Raw genomic sequence first — 26080 nt, 5'->3', positions numbered from 1 at the left:
ATACTTTGGGATAGAGAAAGTACGCACGGACAATACACCACACTGACATGGCCCATTCTCAGTATTGGAATAGTATCTCTATATATGTACGAAGATCTTAGATGTAGACACGGTATACGTGCGTGCTGGGGGTGTCCCGAATCGTCAAATCATCAATGGCTCACTCAGATGCTCATCCTGCGCCTCGCGCACTGTCGTCTCGGTCCAGAGGCATCACCACATCTGCCAGACACCGTGACTGTCATGGCCTCCCCTGCAGAAGACACCGCCTCGGCCTCGCTGCAGGTGCTCGCCAACAGCAACGGCTCCGTCTCTTCTTCCTCGGCGAGATGCACGCCATCATACCTCCCCTCGGGCATGCGGCCCCTCCGATAGCCCAGCCCCTCGGTCTCCTCGATGATGTCGAGGTGCCTGATGCTGCCGTCATCGGCGCCGACACCGGCCGCACCCGCGAGTAGTCCGTGGACGCCATCGTCGGGATCCCTGACTCCGTAGATGACGCGCAGGTTGCCCAGGCGCTCGGCGATCTCGTCGCCGGTGAGCAGACAGCCGGTGTCGCCGAGCTTGTCGACGATGGGCCGCAGCAAGCGGGCCATGGCCAGGTGGCTCGTGTCCTTGATGATGGCCTTGTCCGCGAGCAGGATCACCGCGAGCAGCACCAGGCCCTGAGCCACGGGGATCGCGCCCAGGATCGAGCCCGCGTACCGCCACGTCACGTCGAGGACCTGCGCCGGGGCAGGGCCAAACCCCGTCACGTTCATTCGGGGCCCGTTGGAGTCGAGCGCCGCGATGGCCCCCGCGGTGAATTTCATGACCAGCCGCGCCATTTCGTCCGCCGTGACGTTGCCCGGCGGGCTCCATTGGCTGGATGCAGGATACGGCACAATCTGTATGCTGGACTCGGAGGAACCTGATGACGAGCTGTTGCTGTTGTTCCCTTGCTCTTCCAGTAACGTGCCGGACCACCCGATCGCCCCGGCCAGGAGCTGCGCTTGCGTGTCCGGGATCTGGTACCGGTTGGGGTTGACGTACAAATCGACATTGTCCACGTGCGAGACGTTGGAGAAGCAGCTCCAGAATCGCGGTTTCGGCACACTGGTCGTGATATTGTCCGCGGTCTGAAGGGCGTAGATCTGAAGACACCGCGGGCCGCAGTCGCTCGCCAAATTCGACATCCATGTCGTCGCGCCCGTCGCCACGTTGGGGATCCACCAGGTATGCTCGTCCCCGTTGACATCGACCCAAGTCACGTCGAAGGCGATCGAGGCGTTGTCCGTCTGGAAGCCCGCGTAGCCCCCGTACGTGATTGGGAACGACTGGCACGTCGCTGTGGCGTTGACCGTGCGCTCGGAAATGACTGCCAGTGACAGGGCGAGCGGCGAGCGGTCGACGAACCGATACCAGTAGAGGCTTCCGTCGGTGTAGATTGCCTGCTCGTAGCCAAAGTATCTGTCGAATGGAATCTTGAAGACGTTGAAGTCTTGGCCGCTGATACCCCATTCGTTTGCGGCCGCGGTTTCGGCGAGGAGAGAGCTGCCGTCTGATTCATTGTTGCCGTAGAGAGCATCGGTTCGAGAGTTGCCGATGTAAGAGACATCCGCGATGCTGACGTTCCCAAAGGCCAGGCTAACAAAGTTGGAGCTCACGTCGATCGAATAGGTCAATCCGAGCAAGGCGGTGAAAATCTGAACAGCGATGTTGATAGCCAACCACGCCACGGCGAGGACCTGCGTCTTGTTCGGTAGTCGCCTCCCGCGCGTCCGTCCAGCCCAGATCAGGCGGAACACCTTGGACTGGCTATCAAAGTTCATGACCAGTTCAAAATCCTGGAGCGTGCGGTAGCCCGAGGCCAGGAAGCGCCAACGCATCATCTGCGCGTAGCCACTCAGGGAGGACGCAAGATTGAGGCCCAAGCACAACGACAAACCGGTCACCAGGGCGTTGAAGACTTGTTTCCGCGTGTTGCTCAGACCTTGGACTATGGTGGAAAAGCCGTACAAGCAGCCGGCCAGCGCGGCGCATATCAGAGCAGTGATGAGCCATTGGAAACTGCTGTTGATAAGCAGTCTCCGTCGCTGCCGTCGATAGTCAAAATAGCGGACAGTGCTGGAAGCGGGCAGGTGTGAGCCATATTTCTCGGGCAGTGTATGCTCCCACGGCGCTGCTACCGCCGGGACATTGAAGTGTGAAACAGCAAAGTCACGGACAGATGAGGCGACCCTATACAGTGAACTGCCGGTTCTTTGACGTCCTATGATCGCTTCAGCCTCTTGTCGGTTCACGTTAGGCCTGATCGCACTTACTGGGAGGTCGACTTCCGTCAAGGGTGCCGTAGGGGATATGACCGGTCGATTTGCTCGAAATTTTCCGACTGCTCACTCTGGCCCGCTGCTTCTTCGAGGATTTTTCCGCACCATTGTCGCTGGGCGAGCTTCCTGGCAAACTATCGAACGCAGAATCGGGGATAATGTTGGAAAATTGCAAGGGCTCCTCGGAGATCGGACTGGCGGTCAACTGGGAGCCCCCAAAGGGATTGAACTTGGCATATCGAGAGGTGGGCATGCTGGTGTTTCTAAGTAATTAAAAGGGAATCAATCCTCCATCCTGCTTAGTACTTTGTAAGTAGTGGGCGGAAGAAGCGCTTCGATGATAAAGATAGTCAATGAGCGAGAACAGAGGTTTACCCAGGGTAGATAGAAGTTTGTTGGGAGGAAGGATGTAGGATCTAGTTCGATCCAAAGGAATAGTTGGAGACGACAGAGGAAAGCGGTGGATGCAATACTCGTAAGCAGACGGGTTACCAGACGCGGCCTCTGCTGGTCCTTTGGCTCCCTCACACCTCGACGTGACGAGGCAAAGAGCTGGCGCTTGCATGCGCTCGTTGGGGGCCAGATTCAAAAGCTGGAGAATCTAGGAGCGTTGCGCTAGCTATCCATATGCCTGGACCAGGAAGGATCGCGCCGTGTCTGAGATGGAGTTTTCGTGTAAGTGTAAGCACGGATTATACAGCACCGACCCACAAGGCTTGAGTCTTGACCTTCGAATGCAACGAAAGCCTCACACGGTACCAAGTACTTGATACTCCATATGCATTCATAGTGTGTTCCATAGGTAGAAAAGGTACTGCCTGGGTTGAATGTGGAGCCCTGAAGGGCTTAGACACAATAAAATGCATCTCTGTGCAAGAGCCTCATGTCATATGAAGACACTCGTAAGTAAAAATGACGGCGCACACGGAGTCGGCCGCTCCTGATCATCTCGCTTGAATTATGGTCGATGTGTCGAACGGGTCGCAATGGTGGTTCCACCAATATCTCCTGTATTATTGTTTACTCGACACAAGTTCTTGATTTCCAGCCGAAGGATTTGGGTGGCGTACAGGGATGGAACGAGGCGCGCAAGTGGTAACTTAACGATTTCGAGACCAGGAGGCGAAAGTCCAATCCTTCAAGCCAAGGATCTCGGGAGAGACCCGCTAGGCAAATACTAGCAGCCAAAAAATGGGGGCCAACTTCGAGCCATAACCGGCAATCAATCAGGGTCATCCGAATTTGGATAACGGGCGCGGAATGGCCAGCCATTCAGGTGTGTAAGTGGCCGGTACCTCTAAGTGACTGAATGCTTGTCGAACACAACCTACCTCGACAGCTCACCTCTTGACACTCGGCAGGCTTCTGGAAGCAAAGACGCCATCGAAAATGAACGGCATTGTCACCGTGTGCACGCTTTGACGTTGCTAAAAGAATGCCGGCATCGAGGACCGGCACGGTCTCTTCTATGCAGCAATGTGCAAAGTCGTCCGTTCGGGGTGCTCTCCTTTACAGATCTTCAAGTCTGCATTCGCAGTACCAAAAGTGATACTAAAGCCGCATCGCCAGGAGCAACTGCTGTTGCAAGAGCAGGACGACCAGTCCGTTTTCGATGGTTGATTGGGGCGTCTCCGACAAGAGGCACAGCTGAGGCCAAATGGGATCGCTCACTCGAGATACTCGAGGTCTCCCGTTCACTATTATCTCCTTGTTCAGGACTGCAGCGGCGAGCGAAATAGCTCCTATTCCTAGCCAGACGAGGCAAAGGCTTCTTCACCACAAGCTGAATATGGCTGGCCGTGAGGTAGACTGGATATAGTGTTGCAAGAAAGCCACATGGGAGGAAGCCATAGAGCAAGTATCACGTTCTCCTCATTCTGATCACATGTAGAGGGGGTCATAGTACTCCAAGAAGCCAGTGCCAAATGAGCGCCCCTTCTGAATGACCTGTACACGCAGCATGAGGTTCTGGAACCCGAAGCATCAGGCCCGCTCTATCCTGACTCCAAGAGTCCTCGACTTTCGACCCATACTTCGGGTTCATATTTTCAAGCAGCATAATTTCTTTCGCAATCGACCATAGGATGTGGAAAACAGGGCTTCCCGTTTGCTCAGCCGTACTTAAGTCACATGCCGGTTAGCTAGTACCAACGTGGGTGACCAGTTGGGAATCCTGACTGTTGATTGTTTTTTTGATGGTTTTATAATACTTTTTGTGTCCTCCCAGTGACGGAACTGTCGGTAGGAACTAGAATTCTCGGAGTTGCGAGCTTGAGGGGGGGTGTTCTGCTGGATGAGTGAGTGACCGGAAATGCTAGGCCTTGTTGTATTTGGTGTGGGCTGGAGGTTGGGAAGCATCAGGTATTCAGCCCGCTAATCGTTCCACTTAAGGAGAGACCATGAGACTAGGTACATATCGATGGTAAAGATGTACGGTGCCACGTTCAATATGTTCTTAGTCGGCCTCGATCATCCTGTGTAATTGGCTCATCTGAGGCACAGTTTTGTCAGTGCAGCATCGTACAAAGCTACCCCGTTGAATCGGGGTCTGAAACGGTGTGCCCTGGAGGGAATCACCATCTTATCACCAGCTATGCTGCGAAAGCGTAGCTCCCAAGAATCGCATACAAGGACCAAAGGTTCGCATGTTGTCGCTTCTCAAGTTTTTCAGCAACCACGCTGGCATTTCTCATAGCAGAGTTGCTGGATATGCATTTCAATTGCTGGACCACCCAGTCCCGAACCTTTGTCTCTGGACTTGCAAACATGGCAGCCACATAGAACGGAAAGAGAAGTGTGTAACAGTGTAATCTTCGAAGGGGCGAAGAATGGGTCAGCTTTTGCGTGAATTGTGGCCCCGTGGCACAGATCTCTTTCGCCATGGTGTCGATTATATGAGAAGCGAACGCCACATTCAACCCGTTGGGATGAACACCAATGCTGCCTGAGATGACGCTCACATATGTCGTGCGGATGAGGTTGTTCAGCAGGATCCGCATGATACGGATGACGTTGCAAGTCTGCGCGGTAAAGTAGTCTGGATAGACGTCGTAGTACTGTTCCAGTATACCAGAAGAGGCCTCCAGCACCGTGATCCTGTGAGAGATCCAAGCTGGTGGCAGGTCCCTGGCAAGGGAACCAAACTCGCTATCCAGCCTCTTTGCTTGCATTATGATTTCAGAGGACGCTAGAAGGCCTTCCTTTACTGCTCCGCGAAAGTCGGTATACTTCATCACCAGACCAGAGACCCGCCATTTGGGGTCTTTCGCGTCGACATATGGTTGTAAATCAGAGCGGAGTCTGATCAACGCAGGCGGAATCGGAAAGTCACCTGCGACACAGCTTATAAGCATATTGGTGAATAGCCGAACCGACAGCCGTAGACCGGTGTAAGTTTCCAGCTGCTGTGGGCGGCGCAGTTTAACAAGAGCCAAAGCACCCTTGACGTGGCTCATCCATGATTCAGATGAGATGGGATTGCGATTGGTTATCTTTTCAAACAGGTCGAGAAAGAGTACCGCCAACAGTGTTGAGTCAGACGCAAGGGACTCTGTAGTAGCCACAGCACTTTTGACCAGCGAAAGCGCGGACAAATACATCTCCCGGGAAGCCTTGAGTGCAGATGCAGCGTCATACTGAAAAGAAAAGAAAGCCAAGCTCACAGCATCAACACTGGCTGCTAACTGCTTTTCCAGCGGAGCTTGTCGACCAATCCGTTCGAGGACATCATAGGTTTTGGTGAATCCAAGGACGTAATGAGAGAAGAAGGCCGCCCTCGCTCTGTCAACAAGTGGGGTGTCGATACTACTTGCTATTGGTGTTGCGGGCATGCCTTGAGCTTTACGCATGACTGTCTGGCTCTCATCTCGGATTCTTAATTGATCGGGGTCGCGGTAGCCCGAGCACATTAGGCCGGCTCTCACACATTGGCTACAAGCATCTTTGCGAAGATCGCACTGGTAAGCTAGTTAGCTGCAAGACCTCATCTCATCCGCACGCAAGGACCTTACGCGAAGTTTCCTCCGTCTGCAATGAGCGCAGGCCCGAGATGGCTTCCCGTTGAACACCATGATCGATGGAGCTTGCAGAGTGGAAAGGGAATGAGATTCGGCGTCGACCGTGACCTGGCCTTTTTCTCCATCGTCAGAGCAGGTGAATGTTAACGGTGCCCAGACATGCACGAAGAAGTACTTCTCGCGCTGATGCCTGCCATGGACTTCGTTGCAATGGCCAGTCGGATTTAATTGGCTTTTCGGCAAAACTGTGTCGCCGTCAAGCGGCCTTTCCTAAAATAGCAGGTCTTCCGTCACCATGGCCATAAGGCTGTTACGGCCGTTGTCTTTGTTTCCTCATCCTCTTTGTGATCTACTTTGCTCGGTCTCTGGGCTGTTCGAGCGGTCGAACGGGTCAACTTCTTCGAGAGCCTGGTAGATTTTGCTGAAGATACGACATCTTGCAATGCACTTGCCCAGAATGTTAGAATCAGTTCGGCTGCTTGACCTACATAAACCTGATGACCCCGTCCTGAATAAAAAGGACATCAAGTTTTCCTACTCCTGAAAGGCATCCTGACAACAGAATTCACTTGCTCTTTTCCTTTTCAGAAGCTTCTTTGCAGACTCAGACCCAAGCTGCCATGGCCTTTGCGTATAAGTGAGTGCTGCTTGTCGGCGCGACGGCAGGGATTGGCGCTGCAATGGCAGATCACCTCGTTCAGAAAGGCATCAAGGTTATCGCGGTCGGACGTAGGCAAGAGCGGCTTGACACGTTCGTCCAAAAACACGGCAAGGAAAGGGCCGGCGCTTTCAGATTCGACATCCGAGACCGGGAAAATATGGGCAAGTTTGTGCAAGACGTTACAGAGACCTACCCAGATCTGGATTGCGTCTTTCTCAATGCCGGCGTTCAGAGCCCAATCAATTTTGCCCATCCAGAAAAGGTCAATCTTGCAGCTTTCCACTCGGAAGTGGCAGTCACTTTCTCATCTTTTGTGGATCTTACAGTCAAATTTCTACCTTTCCTGATGAACAAGAAAACAAAGACCAGCCTGATATTGTGAGTATGTCGACCAAGGAGTGGGTCCATGCGAATTAATAGGGCTAGTACCGGTTCAAATCTAGCAATCATTCCTGCCTCTCCCTTACCTGCCTACTCCGCTTCAAAAGCGGCACTGAGTGCCTTTGTTCTCTGCCTTCGCGACCAACTACGGAACTCCTCAGTTCGGATCATCGAGCTATATCCACCTCCTGTTCAAAGTGGGTAACTTTTTAACAACACCTGACAGAGTAACTCACAGCTGGAAGCTGAGCTACATGATTACATGGGTGCTGAAAAGGGACGAGCACTAGGAATGCCAATCGACCAGTTTACGGAGGCTGCGTTTGAGGGACTCGCCTCAGGAAGTAATCAAATTGTCATCGGAACGGTTGGCCCAGCAGAAATCTTCAACGACATCATTGCCAAGCGGAGGGCGCTTTCTCAGGATCTGGGAAAGACGTTGAGGGGAGAAAATTAAAGAGAGAACGAAACATGACCTACATAAAGGCCTGCCAGGTCAAGCATATCGATCTGATGGTTGTCACACACAGATTTCTGCGCTCCACGCGGCTCATCTCGCCTTGGGAACGAGTATCAACATGAGCAGTACTGGCTCTGCAAAGCCGTTAAGGTGGAGATCGCAAAGAGTGAAAAGGCCGCTACCAGGACAAAAGCAATCGACTTAGTTCAGGCTGTTCAGCTGAAGGAGCCAGCGAACAGAGCGTCTATTTGGAAGACCGAAATATATTATAACAACAGCTTCTCACAAGATGGCCGGCTTGTATGTTGAATAATTCAAGCCCATTTAGAGCTTATCAACAGCCATCTTACGACGCCTAAACCTGTAAAGCTGTTTCGGTCGTCCCTGCTTTCGAAGATCTTGAGTGGCGGGCTGGCGGGGTTGTGCACTATCCATGGTTTAGGAAGGCTGGAAAGGCCGTTGGGTTTTAGATCGGGAACGATTTTGCGCAACGCTCGTCGATCTGCTCCTCTGACGGTGTAGTATCAGCCATCATTTCGAACCCTCTGGGTCTCTGATAACCATCGGGAAATCCATCAACAACCAAAAGGTACTATTCTCCTCATTACCAATGCTGTTTTCTGATTATGATCTGTTGTACATCCCTTCCAGACGTTTCTACCACGCACCAAGTCTTTTGTCACCGGTCACCTTGATCTTCGTTGCGTCAGCCTGGCTTGCGATCGCTCTTAGGGGATTGGTAATAAAGTCTACGTCCGGAATGGGAGATTTGGCCTTCCCCGTCACGTGCAGGGGTGCCATAATCACGTCAGAGATCCGTCTCTGCGTTATCTAAGCAAAGGCGAGCAACTCCCTAGAAAGGTACTGCAAGCACCGGATTGGGTAGCTTTGAGTGCCTCAACATATAGTCTATGACCCGGGGTACTGAAGCCAGAGTATAGGTATTCACAGTAGTGTGCGAGGCTTCAAACATATATAGACTCATGGACTCATGCTTAGAATACCCCGTCTCTGGCTCATAACAACTCGGAGATTCATCTTCGCAAGTAGTAGGATTTGACCTCTCGCAGCTCTATCTTTCTATACCAAAGAACCACACCAAAAAGAAAAACAGAGGCTCCATCATGACGCCTTCCAGTAACTCCAAGGTCCCCAGGCCAGGCCATTGGGCTGTTTCTGAGTTCGGCGGCCCCTCGGTGCTCAAATGGGAACAATTTCCTTCTCTCCCAGTACCTACCCCGTCGACGGCGCGGGTCCGGATCTTGATCTGTGGCATTTCTGGGGCCGATAACATTATGCGCGCGGGCGGCTACACCCGGAATCCGCTGGCGGCGCGACCAGGATTTACACCGGGGTACGAAATCGTTGGCGTGATCGAGGAATTTGGCGAGGGGACGGAGGACCGCCAGGGCTTCCAAGTTGGCGACGTAATTGCTTCGATTTGCATCGTCGGAGGATATGGCACCCATACGATCGTGCCGTTGGATGACATGCTCAAGTTGAGAAGGGACGACGATCTGGTCGCTGCCGCTGCCCTGCCGTTGAACTATATGACGGCGTATGGGATGTTGAAGAAGAGCGCGTTTCCTATCAACGAAAAGACCGAGTCGGTTCTGATTGGTTCAGTGGCCGGCGGTGTTGGAACAGCTGTCGTCCAACTTATCCGCCTTCTTCATCCCACTGTGACGATCATTGGAACCGCCTCGCCGGAGAAATTTGCATATTTGGAGTCGCTCGGTGTGAGACCCGTTGACAGAAACACGCCGCCTGAGCAACTTCCTGCGGCGGTCAGGGCGGTCAACGGAGGCCGTGGAGTCGACATCGCCTATGAAATGGTGGGCTCGCCAATCAGCATGGATGCATTTCTCTCTTCCACAAAAGAAAGAGACGGAAAGATGATCGCCATTGGATTTATGGCCAACGTCAAGTCCGATGGAAGTGGCTTGGAAGCCACGATATTCGATCCTCTCAAGTACTGTGCCGACCGATCCGACAGGGCAAGCTTCTTCAGCGTCACAAACCACTACTGGAAGGCACAGAGAGAAGTCTTTAAGAACGATTTTGAAAACGAGCTTCTGCGTCCGGTCCGTTCCAAGAGCCTGGTTCCCGTCGTCAGCAAGCTATGGAGACTTGAGGACGCCGTGGAGATCAATGAGCTGCTTGCTACTGGCCGAGGTGTCATGGGCAAACATGAGATGGTTGTGGATGAGGGTGTTTGGGACGAGTATACTGCCAACAGGGCAGAGTGAGATATGCGGCATTAGACCTGGTCCAATAATCTCTCGTTTGTAACCCCTTGAATTCTCGCAGAGCCGCAAAAAGAGAAGCCCTTTCTCTCCAGATATAGACCTGCAAAGAATTCTTTAGATGACCATGCAAGACTGTGCACTTGAAAAGCCACTTGGATACCGTACCGAGAACGAAGACTCTCGTCATCGCAGCAGAATCACAAACTTGAGCATGTGAGGTTCGAGAGGTTGCTGAGAACACCTAACGGTGGAAAGCAACAACGCCTGTGTAGTATAACACAGAGTGAGTACGATGATACGTCAACCATGTTTACAGCTCCGAGCCACGTTTAGATCATGTAGAGGGCATCGAGTAGGACCAGTGATGGCAACGTTGAGTGTCCGTGATGGCGATGACCATGGACACTCGGAGGCTGGATTCGAGTTCCATTGCATCCCCCAAACTCTTGGCATATTTGTCGTCTTTTACCCCGCGCGCCTGGCGGACATTGACCGCATGCATGCAACGCAGCCTCGTCCCGCAGTCAACAAACGCAGGGACATATCTGCACCCCACGACAACCCACTGCCAACCGCTATATGCGAGGCTCCTCGTTGCTCCTACAAAAGCTCCTGCGTAGGATCTCTCAGCTCACTTCGCAGCTAAACAGTCTCTCCCCTTCCGGTGCAAACATGGACCCATCGCTCCGTTCCCACTACCTTGCAGACAATCCTCCCACCGTTGTCCGATTGGAGATCGCCCCTCATTTCGCCGCTCTTTCGCCTAAACAAAAGAGATATGCTCATCATCTGAGTCGTGCTGCTTTCCATGGCACTCGGGTAACGCTAGCACAAGTGTCGCCGGAATCTCCAGTCATCTACGACCTCATCCTTGCTCTACATCGTGCCTGTAACGGGGACTACAAGAAACTCTCCGCCGATGCCTCGGTGTCGTCCTCCGACATCACACTGTGGCTCGAGTACGCCGCCCAGTTCTTCGGGAATTGCGGCAATTACAAGGGATTTGGAGACTCCAAGTTCATACCCAGAATTTCACCTGGAGACTTGAAGAAGCTCTGTGATGTTAACGACGAATGCAAAAGCCTCCATGAAAAGGCCACGAAGACGGGAGGAGGTATATATGAGACCAAGGAATCGGCTCTTATGCACTTCGGGTACCCAGAAGCGGGCCATATGACGGCTTACTATCCAGACTCACCGAGGATCACCAAGGAGGAGATTTCTATCGTTGGGGACGTGCTGGAAGAGAAGAAGCTGCTGATAGAAAACACCAGACTGCGCAAACTCGATTCTGGAGATTTTGAGTTGCTCATTGCATCTGGCGTGTCCAACCCGCCTGCGGCAGAGCGAGATCTTGGAGAAGTTTCTTCGATCGATTTGACAGGGAAACTCGCTGGCAAGAAGTTGCATCTTCGTTTCGGTGATTATCAGGAGGAGATGGCCAAGATCGCCCTTGAGGTCAAGAAAGCGAGAAAGTATGCTGCCAATGAGATTGAAGAAAAGATGCTTGATGAGTACGCCAGGTCGTTTGGAACTGGCAGCATTCAAGGATTTGTGGAATCGCAGCGGTATTGGATCAAAAACAAAAAGCCCATGATCGAGACAGATCTAGGGTTTGTCGAGACTTATCGAGACCCTCATGGTGTGCGCGGTGAATGGGAAGGCTTTGTTGCCATGGTGAATCAAGAGCGGACGCGTGCTTTTGGTAAACTTGTCGACGCAGCACCAAGCATGATTCCGAAGCTACCGTGGAGCAAGGAGTTCGAGAAAGACAAGTTTTTAAGCCCCGACTTCACTTCTTTGGAGGTCCTGAGTTTCGCTGGGAGCGGCATACCGGCAGGTATCAACATCCCGAACTACGACTTCATCAGACAGAACGAGGGCTTCAAGAATGTGAGCCTCGGAAATGTCCTCAGCGCCAAAGCCCCCAATGAGCCGATCCCATTCGTTCGCAAAGAAGACGACGAGCTCTTCCGCAAATACCGCGACCCTGCTTTTGAGGTGCAAGTCGGCATCCATGAACTTCTCGGTCACGGTTGCGGCAAGTTACTCCAGGAAACAGCTCCTGGTGAGTATAACTTCGATATCAAGAACCCACCGGTCAGCCCGGTAGACAAGAAACCAATCACCTCATACTACAAACCCGGTCAGACCTGGTCTAGCGTCTTTGGATCGATTGCTTCATCGTACGAAGAGTGCCGCGCTGAATGCGTTGCTATGGCTCTCTCCTGCGAGTTTGAGCTTTTGAAAATCTTTGGCTTCGGCGATGGAAAGGAAGATATCAACAGTGAGGCTGGACATGTTCTTTACGCGGCGTATCTCCAAATGGCACGTGCCGGAGTGGCGGCATTGGAATACTGGGACCCGAAGTCTCGGAAATGGGGCCAGATCCACATGCAAGCTCGTTTCGCTATCCTGCGTACATTCATGGATGCTGGGGGAAATTTCTGCGCGCTCAAATCTCCCAACGGTGATATCAAGAATCCGGACGACCTTGAAATCCACCTGGATCGGAACAAGATTCTGTCGCACGGACGGCCGGCGGTCGAGGCTTTGTTACAGAAGCTCCACATCTACAAGTCGACTGCTGACTTTGAGGCCGGAAAGAAGATGTACGACGACGTCACGAATGTAGACGACTGGTGGGCCGAGAAAGTCAGACCGATTGTGCTTAAGAAAAAGACTCCACGCAAGGTGTTTGTGCAGGCCAACACTGTGTTGGATGAGGAGAGCGGAGACGTGAAGCTGGTGGAGTACGAGCCCACGATAGAGGGGATGGTTCAGAGTTACTTTGAACGTAATGTCTAGATCCACTTGCAAGGCCAGCATATGCCGGCGCTACCCATTGGTAATGAGAACGCGTGACGACGAGGAGTATGTGTATGGCATTGGCGATCAGCAGATCCAGCACCTTCGGAATTGCTCAAGCCCTCTTCCAAAGAATAGCTTACGTGTAGATCAGCCTAAAGAAAAGCATTCATATGATCCAATTCCACTTTCGCAAAAATGTCACTATATGCACCGCAACATGACCCAGCAAGATCTCAGGAGACGGTAATGCTCGAGGACCCACTGCTCTGATACCCCTCGGTCGCGACAATCTGGTAGTTGAAGGTCCCCAGGTGCATGCCCAGCTTAGCCCACGCGGCGAAGTGGTTCGACGTCGTGACGGTGCCGCCGACGCGTTTGGCGGTGCGGACGGACCAATACTGCGTGAATGTGGCCGTGCCTTGGATGGATGCTGCGCGATTGAGTTAGCCACTGCTGTAAGACTCGGTTCTGCTTTTCCGGGGAAGTCACTCGTTGCGGGTGAGGCTGGCGCAGGACCAAGAACTGAGGAGAGGGGGGATTCAGGCTTACGAGCATTGACGCGCTGGGCGGTGTAGATGTTGTACGTGCCGCCGTCGCTCTGGACCTGGCCTTTGTACGTCAAGCCGCTGCTGGCAGGGTTGTATGTGCCGTAGGACTCGAGGATGTAGTACTCGACCAAGGGACCGGTGGTCCAGCCGTAGACAGAGAGATAGGGCATTGCCAATGGGGCTGAAGGAGCCGTTGTAGTTGATGGTCCTAAGAAGACATAAGGGTAAAAGCCTCGATTCAGATCTCAAAAGTAGAAGACTGATATGAGAGAAGAGGAAAAGAAGAACGTCAAGGGCCAAAACGTTCCGGGCACTGCCGGGCATCCATCCCTTGCCGGCCACGAAGTTGCCACAGTTTGTCCACTGCGTGGTATAGGAGCCACCGGCGCCGTTGTTGTAGCTGACGGTGCCGCCTCCGTCGGTGTAGAAGGAATAGAAATAGCCATTATTGGTGCCCTCGCCGGGCGACGTGCGTTCGACCAGCGCTTTCGACGGTGCGAAGCTGTTTCTTTCACTGAGATGGCCTGACGGTGCACTGTAGACACCAAGCGCCGCCGTTGTCAGTGCAAGAAAGAGCGTGGAGAGGGATACCATCCATGAGTTGCTGGATCAGCAGAAATTGAAAATGCCGACGGTCTGAATTCCTTCTTTTTTTTTCTTGTTTAAGTCTTCACGAGGACGACATCCCGCCTGGTAGAAAGGGTCAATTCTCTCCTTCTTCCTCGCTCAGATCCTGGTCGCTGGGTAAAATAGAAGCATGGATGTGTGAATGTGGAAATTCCATCGACCAGGCTGGCTGACTGGCCTGGATTACTGCATTGCTGTGCATTAACGAAACATGCGCATTGAGAACAGATCTGGACCCGAGGAAATTAAGATCGTCGCAGGACTAAATAGGGTCGATCACCTTTGGACCTGCCCAATTTATCCCAAGGACCTTCCTCTGTACTCCGTACAGTCGGTATGATCCTTCAGTCCGGGCCCTGGCTTGCGAGTCTGATGGGATTGAATGTGCAAGGACACGCACTCTCATTTTAGTCGTGGTAATGTGTAGATATTCTCTTGGTTTTGGAAATCCGGTGCTGCAGGGGGTTTCTGTGCCACTGTTTCATATCCCTGTTAGATTGTCGGTCCTGTGGTGTTCTGTAGAAACTGATTCAGCAGCTGCATGTGAAGAACTGATCAGCTAGAAGGGGCAGCTCGAAGAAGCTGTGGGCGTATTCTATACCGAGTACTTGACCAGCATCGTTCGAAGCCTACCTTGTATATTTCGACGCTTGGGTTTCTCCTTCGACAGGGATAGCGCGAAGCCTCTCGTTGTCAACATCCTTTCCCACAGAACTGACTCTCACGAAAGCTTTTAGACAGTACTACTGACAAGGGAAGTCCCTGGGTTTTCAATTGATAAGAAAGCGTGCGTTGATATCGATGAAGCTTGAAATTGTCCAGGTTGGCTGTGGCATGCAAGTTTCCCCTCGTATGGAGCTGTCGCCAATCATATATATTATTAGGCTAAAAAATCGATCTCATGGAGCCTTGCGTAACCTTGAGGAGAAATGAAGAGAGACATAAGGAAAATGCCGTGGGCAAGTACACTCAATCAGGGAGAGATGTTGTTTCAAGCAAGGAGATGGTCAGCTTAATAGGGTCACTGGGGGTTATCAGCCTTGGCTGAAGGGGTGCGCCACATGCCATTAGTTGCCCTGCATTTTCTGGGTGTTTCCTCCGTTAATTCCTTACCAGCATAGGACAAACTCACTAGATGCAGTTCAGCCCCAGAGGGCGAGCGCAGGTCCCTCGGGTCGGAACTGCAACTGACTAGGTAGGACCAGAGGGAATACGCACTGACCGCAAAGTTAGCATCCTGACTGTGAAGTGTAGCTGGGTCCCGACAAGGCTCAGCCCCCACCCTCCCCCTCTACTCATATAGACTAAAAGTGCAGTGCAGCTCTCTGCCTGAGCGCGACATGCTCAGGGGCAGGAGCCTTTTTACGAGCGACATGAAGGAGCGGGTGCCTGAGTGAGTGAGTGAGTGAGTGAGTGAACGCGCCAGATCGAGAAAATATTGCACATCATTGACCCGCCATTGACCTTTGATTGCATCTTCTTGATTTACCTGTTACGCACGTAACTCCAAAAGCCAAGCAGAGGAGCGTCTCATTGCATACCTACCTAGGTAGGTACCTAGTCATAAGAGCAGAACAATGGGCAGAGTTTGCCCAAAGTATAAACTTGGGGCTTCGCGACCCGCGGACCTTCTGCGGTCGGGTTTCGGGGCCGAAGGGAGATTTGCCAGAACCACCACCTCGTACAAACTGGGAAACAGGGAAGGACAATATGCAGGCAGGCAGACACTTTTTGCAAACCAGTGGTGGTCTCCGATATAGGAGCTGTGGCTTGTGAAGCAGAGAAAAGCTCTCCCTTCAGGACGTTCTCTTGTCAGGATTTGTGTGTGTGACACGGACGGCTCAATACTCGGCGACAAAATATATATGGCATCCTGATCTATTTTACCCTCCAGCAAGGAGAAAGAAGAAGACAACCCCAAAACCCCCCCAATATGGCGCCGACGGTGCCCTTGAAAGTCCTCATCGTTGGCGGAGGGGTTGCAGGCCCAGCGCTCGCATTCTGGCTCGCCCGCCTCGGCGCGCACATCACTCTGATCGAGCGGTCTCCCCAGATGCGTGCGTCCGGGCAGCAAGTCGACATCCGTGCGCAGGGCGTGGCCATGATGCGGAAAATGGGCATCGAGGCCGCAGTGCGGGCTGCATCCGTGCATGAACCAGGCGCCCAGATCATCGACACCAAGGGTCGAGTCCATGCCTTCTTCCCAGCGACGCAGACGGGAACGGGCCGGCAGAGTTTCACGTCCGAGTACGAGATCATGCGTGGCGACCTGGTTAGGATCCTGTACAAGCTCACCGAGGGTCGGCAGAACGTCCGCCATCTGTTCAACACCACAGTCGATAGTTTCACGCAGGACGACGAGAGCGTCCCCGATGGCAACGTGCACGTGAGCTTCCGGGATGGCCGTAAGGAAGACTTTGATCTCGTCGTCGGCGCCGATGGTGCGGGTTCAAAGACGCGCAGGATAATGCTGGGCCCAGACGCGCCCGAGCCGCGGCATCCTATGGGAGGGTATATCGGATACTTCAGCATCCGCTCGACGCCCGCAGACTCGGACAGGGCGACCTTCTGCCCCTTGCCGGGTCCTCGTGTGGGCCGGATTATCGCGACGAGAAAGGACTGCCCGGAGCTCACCCGCGTGTACATGTTGGTGCTCGGCAAGGACGCCGCCATCGACGCAGCCTACAAATCTGGCGATCTGGCCGAGTTGAAGAAGGCGTGGGCGGATATGTTTCAGGGAGGCGCGTGGGAGTGTGGTCGATTCATGGACGCTTTGCGCCACGCCCCCGAGGCAGACGACCTGTACTGCTCGCCGTTCGAGGAAGTTCGGCTTCCCCCGGGGTCCTGGTCGAAGGGTCGAGTGGTGCTGATCGGCGACGCTGCCCACTCCCAGACGGCCGGAGGCCTCGGGTCGACCTGGGGCCTCATCGGAGCCTACGTCCTGGCCGGCGAGATCGCGACCCTGTACAAGAAAGACAACTCCTTACCGACGGCAGCTGTGGTGCAGGCGGCCAAGACGTACGAGGAGAAATTCCGACCCGCAGCCACGGCGACGCACGGGGGCTCCGAGGGATGGGGACTCCTGGTGTTTCCCCGGTCCAGTATCGGCATCTGGTTCCTGCTTCTGCTCGCCAGGTTAGCGGCCTACTTTCGACTCGATCAGAAGGTGGGCTTGTTCGGCGATACGTGGGAATGGCCTCTTCCAGAGTATCCGGCCTTGGAAAAGGGCACGGATTAGAAGCCTGAAAAGGGGGTGGGAAGGCCGAGTTTGCTGCTGCGGCGTGAGCAAACTGCTAAGGGGCAGAAAATCCTATGCCAATGTACATTATCAAACTTTGCTTGTGTTTTGATACCCTCCTCATCTCCAATGTAGGCATCGTTTTCTGCGCCGAAGAGGTTTGCTCTAGAGCCTGTAGAGAAGCAATTGACCGATCTTCGTAGATGTTTGGCTGCTGCCTCCTGCTGGGTTTGGTGGTCAACGCCAAACCCAAACACTAGGGTTCAAGCTGTTGGGCGCCTCTTCAGCGATGCACCTCCGATGCTACCATTGAGTGGCCTGACACACAGGATGGTGTTGACGTGTGGACAGAGGTGGGAGCCTTATGGTCCTCAATATACCTAGGTAGCTGCTCAAACGTTAGGAACCGACCCACATAGCACGGTGGTAGATTTCCGCGCCTCTTACAGAGTCCTTCTCCTGATCTTTCACCATTCTGCAAAGACGTTGTTTTTCCACAGGAGCTAGGACTGCAACGTCCATCCAACCTTCAAATATTTTACATTACCCTAGGATCCAGGGTTCCCTAGCATGAAGTGGGCGACAGTGTGTGCTTGAAACGTGGTGGCGAAACGTCTGGCCCCTGGATTGCTTGAAATGCCCCAAAATCTTAAGCGCGACAACGTCTCGTCAAACGCCAAGGTCGTTACACGATGGAGCTATCTTTGCACTTGCACTTTTTTCAGATCTCGTCAAGGATAGATCTGGCGTGTGGAGAGGCATGGTACTGAGGACTCTGCAAAATTGCAGGATGTGGTTATCATAGTATATATATGGCGGTAGGAGGAACCTCTCCTTGAGGATGTGTAGATTTGTTAATTTTTCTCTTCTTCGAGCTGGGTTCTCTCCTCGAGGCCGTTCTTTTGCCGCACGCCTGTTGATCGGGCTTCCATTCGTTCATTGCATTGCCTGGTGCAGATATTCTCTGTTGAATTTCAGTTGTATACCACCTTCCTTTCCATAGCATCATGGTGTCGCTTCTTTATGCTTTGTTCTTGGGCAGCGCGTCGTTGTGTGCTGCCCTTCCTGTCGCCGAGAAGCGCGCCGTGACGGCGCTGGACCAGGCTTCCTTTGAGGAAGCTCAGCAGCGAGACGATACGGCCACGAGAGCCTTTTCGTCGATCCCAATCAAGGTATTCATTGGCCCCATAGTCGGAAGCTGTGTGAACGGCGAGTTGACTTGACCGATCGCCTAGACCTCGGATGGACAGTGTCTCTTCGTCGACGAGTTGTCGGGAGATTTCCGCGCCAATTTGACACCGATCCAAGTCGGTGCCTGCAACGGCAGCATTGCACAACAATGGGACATCATCACCGCCGGCAAGCATGACAACGTGCCGGGATCCATGCTGATTGTTAGCACCTTGGTAAGTGATTCATGGACATTGCAGCAGAAACTGGTTTAACTCCTGAGCCTCACAGACACAAGCTTGCTTCAACTTCGACCCCCGACGTGCTGCTGGGAATCAGGTCCTTCTGTTCTCCTGCGGTGGACGTGCCGATGGCAGTAAGTCTCGCGATCCCAAGCCACCATAGCCGTTACTTATTGACACCATGGGTTAGGTGGCTCTGTGACCAACTCCCAGCTTTTCCCCTTCAATGGCAGTGCTGGCCCTCTTTCATTGACCCCTGAGAATGCACCTGGAGACTGTTTGACCGTGAATGGAGCGCTCATCGACATAGCCGCCTGCAACGCGGCTGATCCTAATCAATCCTTCACTTTCGACGATGCTGGTGCTGCTGTCAGCACTACTGTGGACGCTGCATCCCCTACCGTTGTGACTGCTTCTGCGCCAACTTCGACTGCACCTGCCTTAACCACTACTGTGGCGGCCGTCTCAACCTCTGTAGCGCTAGTTTCAACCACACCATCACCTACCGTTGCAGCAAGCACGGCATCGACTGCATCGGCCTCTATAATCTCCGTTTCTCGCGCTGGCAGTGTCCTTAACCCCTCCGCGGCCGCAGAAGCAAATCCTCGCGACGACACGGCCACACGCGCCTTCTCGTCCGTCTCGATCAAATCGGCCTCGGGCCTGTGTCTCTTCATCGACCCCACGGCCGGCGACTTCCGAGAGAATCTGATACCGATCGTACTCCAGCCATGTGATGGAAGCCCCAACCAGAGCTGGGACTTCATCACCGCGGGAGTCCACAATAACCAACCAAATTCCACATTGATCGTGAGCACCCTGACAGAGGGGTGCTTGAATTTCGATCCCAGGAGGGCTGCCGGAGATACAGTGATTATGTTCAGTTGTGGAGGACGGGCGGATGGCAGTGGTCTAGTCACCAATAGTCAGCTTTTCACCTTCACGGCGGGCGAGACCAGCTTGACACTCCAGCCGGAGAATGGTGATGGGACCGTGTGCCTGGTGGCAGATGCAGCGGGAAGGCTGGATCAGGCGACTTGTAGCGACGATCCAAGCCAGGTATTCACCATCGGCTAAAGAGAGGATTGCATGCCTTGAGATACCATCCTCGCGTGTTTCGGTGGGAAAAGGATTTCTGTAAAACTAGTAATGTCTCCTCCAAGATTCCTGACACCCGGGCATTTGCCGCCTGCCAAGCGCCTATCAAAGGGGCATCAACGATATGCTGTAAATGAGTCACTTTGCTTCTGCACAGTCATTATGACTCTAGGATGGAAGCCCAACCAGTCATTCAGGAATCCTTCTCAAGCGCAAGCGATCCAGTAGGCTGGGAGCCACTCCAGATAGCGGGGAAATTGTCTGAGAGGCATTGCATGTACCGAGTAAGCCTGTGCGTCCCCTTTTCCGCTTAGCGAAGCAGGCCGAGACCCACGAGGCTGAGCACCAGACTGGGGCGGTGCATGGGGAACAGTCACTTGAATTCCCACGAAAGACACCTTTTCCTGCTGATATAGTTCAATGCGTGAGAATCAAATACTCGGAAATCGCCTTCTGATCACTCACGCACTGACTGGTACGGCCGCCAACCATTTTCCAAAGAAGCATTAAGCCAAGGTCGACACCTCCGCCTGATTGGAAATAAACGAGATGCTCACGCTTGACGGCTCGACCCTCGAAGGCGGCGGCCAGCTTGTCCGAGTGGCCCTCTCGCTTTCAGCGATCTGCGAGGTCCCCGTGCACATCTACAACATCCGCGCCGGCAGAGGAGCGCATTCGTTCCAAAAGCAGGCTCGCGACAGTCGAAGAAACCAGGGCGGACGGGCTAGCCAAGGAAATACTGCGACTGCAAAGCAACAGAAGCCTGGGGGTGGGCTTAAGGAAAGCCACCTGGCGGCACTGAGATGGTTGGCCCTTGAGTGTCATGCGAAGGTTGACGGTGCAGAGATTGGCAGCCAAGAACTTACGTTCAGGCCTACTCGACGGAAAGGCGGGCACCAGACTACGAGACGGAGCAAGGCGGAAGGAAATGGGAGCAAAGAAGTCGAAGTGATCGAGCTGAAGAACCCCGGAAGCGTCTGGCTCATCTGGCAGGCGATTTTCCCGTACATTGTCTTCTCGATGCTCCGCCATCGTGGGTCCGAACGGTCAGAAACACCGCCTTTTCGCATACGTCTCAAAGGCGGGACGAATGTTCCGAAATCGCCGTCGAGCGAATATATGCAGCAGGTACTACTCCCATTGTGCGAGCGCATCGGGCTGCCCAAGGTCGACATCCAGGTCCTCAGGCGTGGATGGACGACGGGTGCAGCGGAGATCGGAGAAGTTGAGATAGCCGTCTTCGATCCGAAACAATCTTGGGGAGACAGCGAGGAGATGAGACCTAAGGCTGATGGGTTGATTAAGAAAGAGAAGGGAAAATCCAGAGAGCATGACGTCCAGGATGGTGGAGGTTTCGTCCTCGACCCTTTCCAGCTCACGACCTCTGGACCGATTACCGTAACCTCCATCTCAATGACCATCCTCGCGGGCTCTTCTCAGACACACTCGCTCGTTCAATCCCAGCTGCTCCAATCCCTCCGCGCCATACCGGCATTCTCGTCCCTCTCCCTTCCCGTTCAATTACACTCTTCCTCGGCAGATTCGGGCGACGAGCGCCGCCTCTATATTCTCCTGGTTGCTCACACCTTTGCAGGCCACACGCTTGGCAGAGACTACCTCAGCCCCGGCCGGAAGGTGACGAACGAAAAAGAACGTCAGCGTACTGTAGACGAGGCAGTGGGGAATGTGGTGCGAGCCTTTGCCAGAGAGTGCACACGGGGAAGCTGTGTGGATGAATTTGCGGAGGACCAGCTTGTCATTTTCCAGGCTCTTGCGGATGGCGCGTCGAGCGTTGACGTAGGAAAGTCCGGCCAGTGCAGGAACATGGCCGGAGGGGCGGAAGCAGGGAGTCTACATACGAGAACTGTGCGCTGGGTATGTCGCGAGATGCTGGGGACGGTGTTTGATGGGCAGGGCAGATGTGAAGGACGCGGGATGAAGAGGGAGGAAGGAGATTTTCACGGGCTGAGGGACGAGTTGGAAGTATTAAGTATCGCAGAAGACCATGACGAGAAAGACTAAGTCCTCGGTCTTCCAAGTGTGTATGACTCTCAGCTGCCATCAACTGTACCGCAGCTGATTCCTGTTGCGTTGCGTGGCTTCGCACAGCATGCAGTGAATCTTGTCCATGTAGACATCTCCTCCCGGCCACCGTGCCGCCTGCAAGGAATGTATAATACAACCAACGGCCGCAAGACACAGTATCAGTGAGCCCTTGGCGTTAGGAATAGGCACCAGGGCTTGAGACCTGTTCCACTCGCCTCGTTGCGCTCAGCCACCCTAAAACTCCATGCATCGTGTTAAATGTCCAGTTCTTCATCAACCAAGCAGGTCCATCAATGTGAGCCACAGAAAGGAGAAGGATCAGTCATCGAAGACAACCTTGGTGCCTCGAGATTATTGAAAAGGAGACTCTGATTGTCTTTTTCCGGACTTGAAAGGATGTTGCAGTTGCGCAGAAGGCTTTCGACGTACCCGTTCAACTTGTGGCTTCTCGTTAGTCTCTGCTCTCAGATGCTTTCGACCTTGGTGTTTGACGGAGTGACCGTTCTGTCTGACCTCCTGATCATCCTGGATCGCTTGACGACTGTCTCGTGTGATTTTTCGCTCTCGATGGCGCTGTCCTGATGATGACACCGTCTCAAGTGGTTCCTAACCCTGAGCACTGGCGCCACCACGACCTCTTCCGCCCCTGGCTGCGCGCTCAGCGAGAAGCTTCTTCTTCATCTCCTTATGCGCTAGGCGCGTGGCCTTGTCATACTTACCCTTGCCGAGAAGCGGAAGGCCGGGGATCTTGCCCGTGGCATTAGGATCTGGTTTCGGCTTAGTAGAGACCAGCTTTGACTTTGGCCCTCGAGCTTTGACAAGATTCTTGCGTTCCTTCTTGGGCTTCTTGACCTTCCAAGGTTTCAATTTATTGCCGCTCGCCGGGCTTGATTTTGCCTTTGGATTGCCCTCGCCGTCGTCAAATTGACCAAATGAGATGAAGTCGGCTGAAAGCTCTTCTTTTGCGGCGGCCATCACACCCGGGGCAGGAACATTGGCAGATTCTTCAGCCGTTTCCGGGGCCTCAGTAGACTCGGCGGCATTGGAACTCTCTTTGGCTGCTTTCTTTGCCTTCTTCAAGGCCTTCCTCTCGGCCTTGGACATCTCCTTTGTGATCGCCTCCGCATCCTCATCTGTCTGCCCCATCGAAGTGACAGCGGATTTCGCATTCGCGCTTTGCGGCTGTGCCTCATCTTCGGCGTCGGTGCCTTGAGGCTTCTTTTCGACTGGCACCTCAGCGAGTTCCAACGCCGTGGAATCCAAGGCAATGTCAATTTTATCCTCCTTGCTTTTCTTGCTTTTCTTCTCCTTTTTCTCCTTTTTTCCCTTTTCCTTTTTGGACTTCTTGCCCTCTTCCACGGCAACTTTGTCTTCAGCCAGAACACTTGAAGGTTTGATAGCGGGGGAAGAGACATTTTTCTCGTTCTCAATTTGTTTCGGTTCTTCCTGATCGGCCAACTTCTGGCTCAAGGCCTCCGAAGGGGCAGTCAAGGTTGACAAGGGCATGTCTAGACCAATGGCTTTCATCTTCTTGGCCTTCTTGTCCCGTCTGCGCTGCTCCTTGTCAATCATTTTCTGCCATTGCTCCTCAGTCTTGGGTGCCGCAAGACGCTCCCGTTCGAGTTTCTCATGAGGAATCTTTCGGAACTTTTTGTTTGCGCCTTTCCAAACATCAGGGTGTAAAGAACCTGGCTCGGCGTATTTGCACTTGAGGATGTGGCCGAACATCAGGTAGTTGTCCATAGTCTCCGCCACGATCTTTGCGATTTCGTCGGAAGCGAATTCGATAAAAGCAAAGTGTTTGGACGCGCCAGTGCGTTTGTTTCGAGACAAGCGCAGTTGGGTGATGTCTCCAAATTGGGAGAAGTAAGCTCTCATCTCCTTCTCGTAAAAGCCATGAGGAATGCGGCCAACATAGACAGTTCCAGGACCATCATCGTTGCCTTTCGCTTTAGCTTTCTCCAACTTCTTTTGAGTCTTTTTATACTTCGGCAAAGGAGGAATCGTTCCAAAATCGAGGCCTTCGTCATCTTGCTTGTCCTCTGTGTCACTGTCAAATCCAGCAAGGAGAGCAGCAGCATTGTCATCCGCCTCGACTTCGGCAGCATCCTCCTGGTCATCCTCGCTTGCAAAGCCACCGAACCCATCTTCAAGTTCATGGTCGACGGTACGTTCTGCTTCCGCCTGCATTGAAGTGGAAATTGGTTTGTGTGAGGTTGCAGTTTCTAAATTCTCCGCCCCAGTATGCTCAATCACACCATTGACACCATCAGCAGTGAGTGTTTCTCCATTGTTATTGGTTTTGTCCTTCTTGCCTTTCTTTGACTTTTTCTTGACTGGTTCCGCTACCTCTTCGGCAGATTTGTTCCCTTCAACTTTATTTGCAGTATCTGCTGGCACTGGCGGCTCGTCGTCGTTCATGAAGTCGGACGCTCGTTTACGTGACTTCTTCGACTTGGCTACCGCAACATTGTCTGACTGTAGGGTGTCTTGCTTGCCTTCGGTCGAGACTTTCGGCGTCTTGCTTGGCTCAGTGATCGTAGCGTCGGCCTTGAGCTCTGATTCAGAGGCATCGTTTTTGGTGATGTTTGATTTCTTGCTCTTCTTCAGAGGTTGGTCGGTCGCACCTGACGACTCTACACGTGATCAGTCAACAACACTGTTGCGAAAAATCTCAACTGATCATACCTTTGCGTTTCTTTGTTCCCATGACTGGAGCGATGTCAAGCACAATGAATCAGTGTTGTAGCTGCCGATTGTCTTCACAAGTTTCTCGCACCAGACCTCGAGGGTTCAATCGCAGCGTCCAAAAATTTTCTCCAAATTTTGCTTGGCATGGAGAGCCAAGCAAAGCCATTAAATGGAGACAATGGGCCAAAGAGGGAACTTATCCGAAGGCGATTGTGCCTCACTGCAGCAATGCGTCTCTCCTCTGGGTACCAAGCGCGGAGTAAGACAACACGCGACCAGAACAACATAGGACTAACAATTGACTACGTGTGGGCACCAGAGCTAGGCAGACAGCTGTCTCTTTCCAGCACTCTCCTCTGCACGACAAGTTCCCATCCTCGTCTCTTCTGCCATCAAGATCACAACTTCACGTACCATAGATATGAATCATACATTTTCGGCTCATTGCTATTTCAACTTGAGCCGGGGAATGACTCTACCTTGCACGACCTTGGGTCGTGGAAAGGCTTTTGATTCCAGACGATGTCTTTCGCGTCCGGACCATTTTTCGTCAGAAGAGTCGAGCAACTGGAAAGTCATATTGTTTTCGCGGTCGAAATGCCCAGTAGACACGGGAATAGATGGCCAACCATGCTGGTAAGCTTGGCGGCGGCGGAACGAGTATGTTGGGAGATCTCATCTTTGTGGAGACCTAAGAATATACGTTCGAGACAAGTGGCCAGGCCATCAAAGGTCTCTGAAACTGCGCGAAACCCCCAAAGCGACCATGTCAAGACCCCACCAACGGCGAGCCTGAAGTCTTACTCACACCATGAATCAATAATCTGCCAGTCGCGCGATGTTGTGATGGGCAACGTGGCTGCCGCCACCGGCCTTGTGACCGTCGCCTCTGCGCATGGGCCACTCCAATCATAGGACCGAACAGAAATCGCCAAAATGGATCGGGCTGGCGAAGGGTAAGAGCGGTATACGCGTCCATGCACTCATCTACTCCAATGGGCACTCCGTGAGCATGGTCGAGTAAAGCACGAGAGGCGAGAGGCGTCCACAACGGGAGCAGTAAGTCAATCGACAGAATAGGATAATGCGATGAGCAACTTGGCCCAGAGATGGAGTGCAGGTATCACAGCTTCAAATGTGGTTGGACGATGGTAGGCATGCAGCCTCAGGGTTCCCACCTACAGGAAGCCTTGCTGTGACATGTTGGCAATAGTGACCCTCATGAGGGCGCCCGGTCTTGATGGATCAGCATATTTGGTTATGAACAAACCCATTCGGTGGCAGGGGACAGGGAACTCCATCCCGATTGCCTTCGGGTATTGAGATCATGAGCGCGAGCCGACAACTATTGTCATACCAGCTTTTCTTGCTTTTGTATCAAGTACCAAAATTACTTCCTCTACATATGGATTGCTACTTTCTTTACGTCGACAACGCCATTCTGAAGCATCCGAAGTTTGGGGCCGGAATAATCGCGATTAAAGGAGATCGGAGCGGATGGATAAGTGTCGCATAAAAACGACTTTCATGTTA

General features: G+C 53.1%; 10 protein-coding genes across 10 annotated transcripts; 6 read left to right on the top strand and 4 right to left on the bottom strand.

Annotated features, from left to right (window-relative positions):
• Positions 1-164: 164 nt before the first annotated feature.
• On the bottom strand, positions 165-2562 carry Z520_09882 (uncharacterized protein; the record flags this gene model as incomplete). The annotated part of the gene is made up of 2 exons (XM_016780376.1): positions 165-2251; positions 2304-2562. The coding sequence occupies 2 exons, from the start codon at positions 2560-2562 to the stop codon at positions 165-167; spliced, it is 2346 nt and encodes a 781-aa protein (XP_016628619.1).
• A 2338-nt stretch (positions 2563-4900) lies between these two features.
• On the bottom strand, positions 4901-6379 carry Z520_09881 (uncharacterized protein; the record flags this gene model as incomplete). Its single annotated transcript, XM_016780375.1, has 2 exons — positions 4901-6265; positions 6320-6379. The coding sequence occupies 2 exons, from the start codon at positions 6377-6379 to the stop codon at positions 4901-4903; spliced, it is 1425 nt and encodes a 474-aa protein (XP_016628618.1).
• Positions 6380-7005: 626 nt separating this feature from the next.
• On the top strand, positions 7006-7824 carry Z520_09880 (uncharacterized protein; the record flags this gene model as incomplete). Its single annotated transcript, XM_016780374.1, has 3 exons — positions 7006-7364; positions 7413-7564; positions 7613-7824. 3 exons carry the CDS (start codon positions 7006-7008, stop codon positions 7822-7824), a joined length of 723 nt encoding a protein of 240 aa, XP_016628617.1.
• Positions 7825-8951: 1127 nt separating this feature from the next.
• Positions 8952-10076, top strand: Z520_09879 (uncharacterized protein; the record flags this gene model as incomplete). The annotated part of the gene is made up of 1 exon (XM_016780373.1): positions 8952-10076. The coding sequence occupies one exon, from the start codon at positions 8952-8954 to the stop codon at positions 10074-10076; it is 1125 nt and encodes a 374-aa protein (XP_016628616.1).
• A 672-nt stretch (positions 10077-10748) lies between these two features.
• Positions 10749-12884, top strand: Z520_09878 (uncharacterized protein; the record flags this gene model as incomplete). Its single annotated transcript, XM_016780372.1, has 1 exon — positions 10749-12884. One exon carries the CDS (start codon positions 10749-10751, stop codon positions 12882-12884), a length of 2136 nt encoding a protein of 711 aa, XP_016628615.1.
• A 236-nt stretch (positions 12885-13120) lies between these two features.
• Z520_09877 (uncharacterized protein) lies at positions 13121-14029 on the bottom strand (the record flags this gene model as incomplete). Its single annotated transcript, XM_016780371.1, has 3 exons — positions 13121-13317; positions 13437-13643; positions 13696-14029. The coding sequence occupies 3 exons, from the start codon at positions 14027-14029 to the stop codon at positions 13121-13123; spliced, it is 738 nt and encodes a 245-aa protein (XP_016628614.1).
• A 1966-nt stretch (positions 14030-15995) lies between these two features.
• Z520_09876 (uncharacterized protein) lies at positions 15996-17300 on the top strand (the record flags this gene model as incomplete). Its single annotated transcript, XM_016780370.1, has 1 exon — positions 15996-17300. The coding sequence occupies one exon, from the start codon at positions 15996-15998 to the stop codon at positions 17298-17300; it is 1305 nt and encodes a 434-aa protein (XP_016628613.1).
• A 1007-nt stretch (positions 17301-18307) lies between these two features.
• Z520_09875 (uncharacterized protein) lies at positions 18308-19789 on the top strand (the record flags this gene model as incomplete). Its single annotated transcript, XM_016780369.1, has 4 exons — positions 18308-18472; positions 18536-18706; positions 18762-18846; positions 18903-19789. 4 exons carry the CDS (start codon positions 18308-18310, stop codon positions 19787-19789), a joined length of 1308 nt encoding a protein of 435 aa, XP_016628612.1.
• Positions 19790-20359: 570 nt separating this feature from the next.
• Z520_09874 (uncharacterized protein) lies at positions 20360-21832 on the top strand (the record flags this gene model as incomplete). Its single annotated transcript, XM_016780368.1, has 1 exon — positions 20360-21832. The coding sequence occupies one exon, from the start codon at positions 20360-20362 to the stop codon at positions 21830-21832; it is 1473 nt and encodes a 490-aa protein (XP_016628611.1).
• A 630-nt stretch (positions 21833-22462) lies between these two features.
• Positions 22463-24566, bottom strand: Z520_09873 (uncharacterized protein; the record flags this gene model as incomplete). The annotated part of the gene is made up of 2 exons (XM_016780367.1): positions 22463-24492; positions 24545-24566. 2 exons carry the CDS (start codon positions 24564-24566, stop codon positions 22463-22465), a joined length of 2052 nt encoding a protein of 683 aa, XP_016628610.1.
• Between the last annotated feature and the right edge of the window lie 1514 nt (positions 24567-26080).

The sequence above is a fragment of the Fonsecaea multimorphosa genome (assembly GCF_000836435.1).
Source record: "Fonsecaea multimorphosa CBS 102226 unplaced genomic scaffold supercont1.26, whole genome shotgun sequence".
NCBI lineage: Eukaryota > Fungi > Ascomycota > Eurotiomycetes > Chaetothyriales > Herpotrichiellaceae > Fonsecaea > Fonsecaea multimorphosa.
This window is presented reverse-complemented; position numbering and strand designations above follow the sequence as displayed.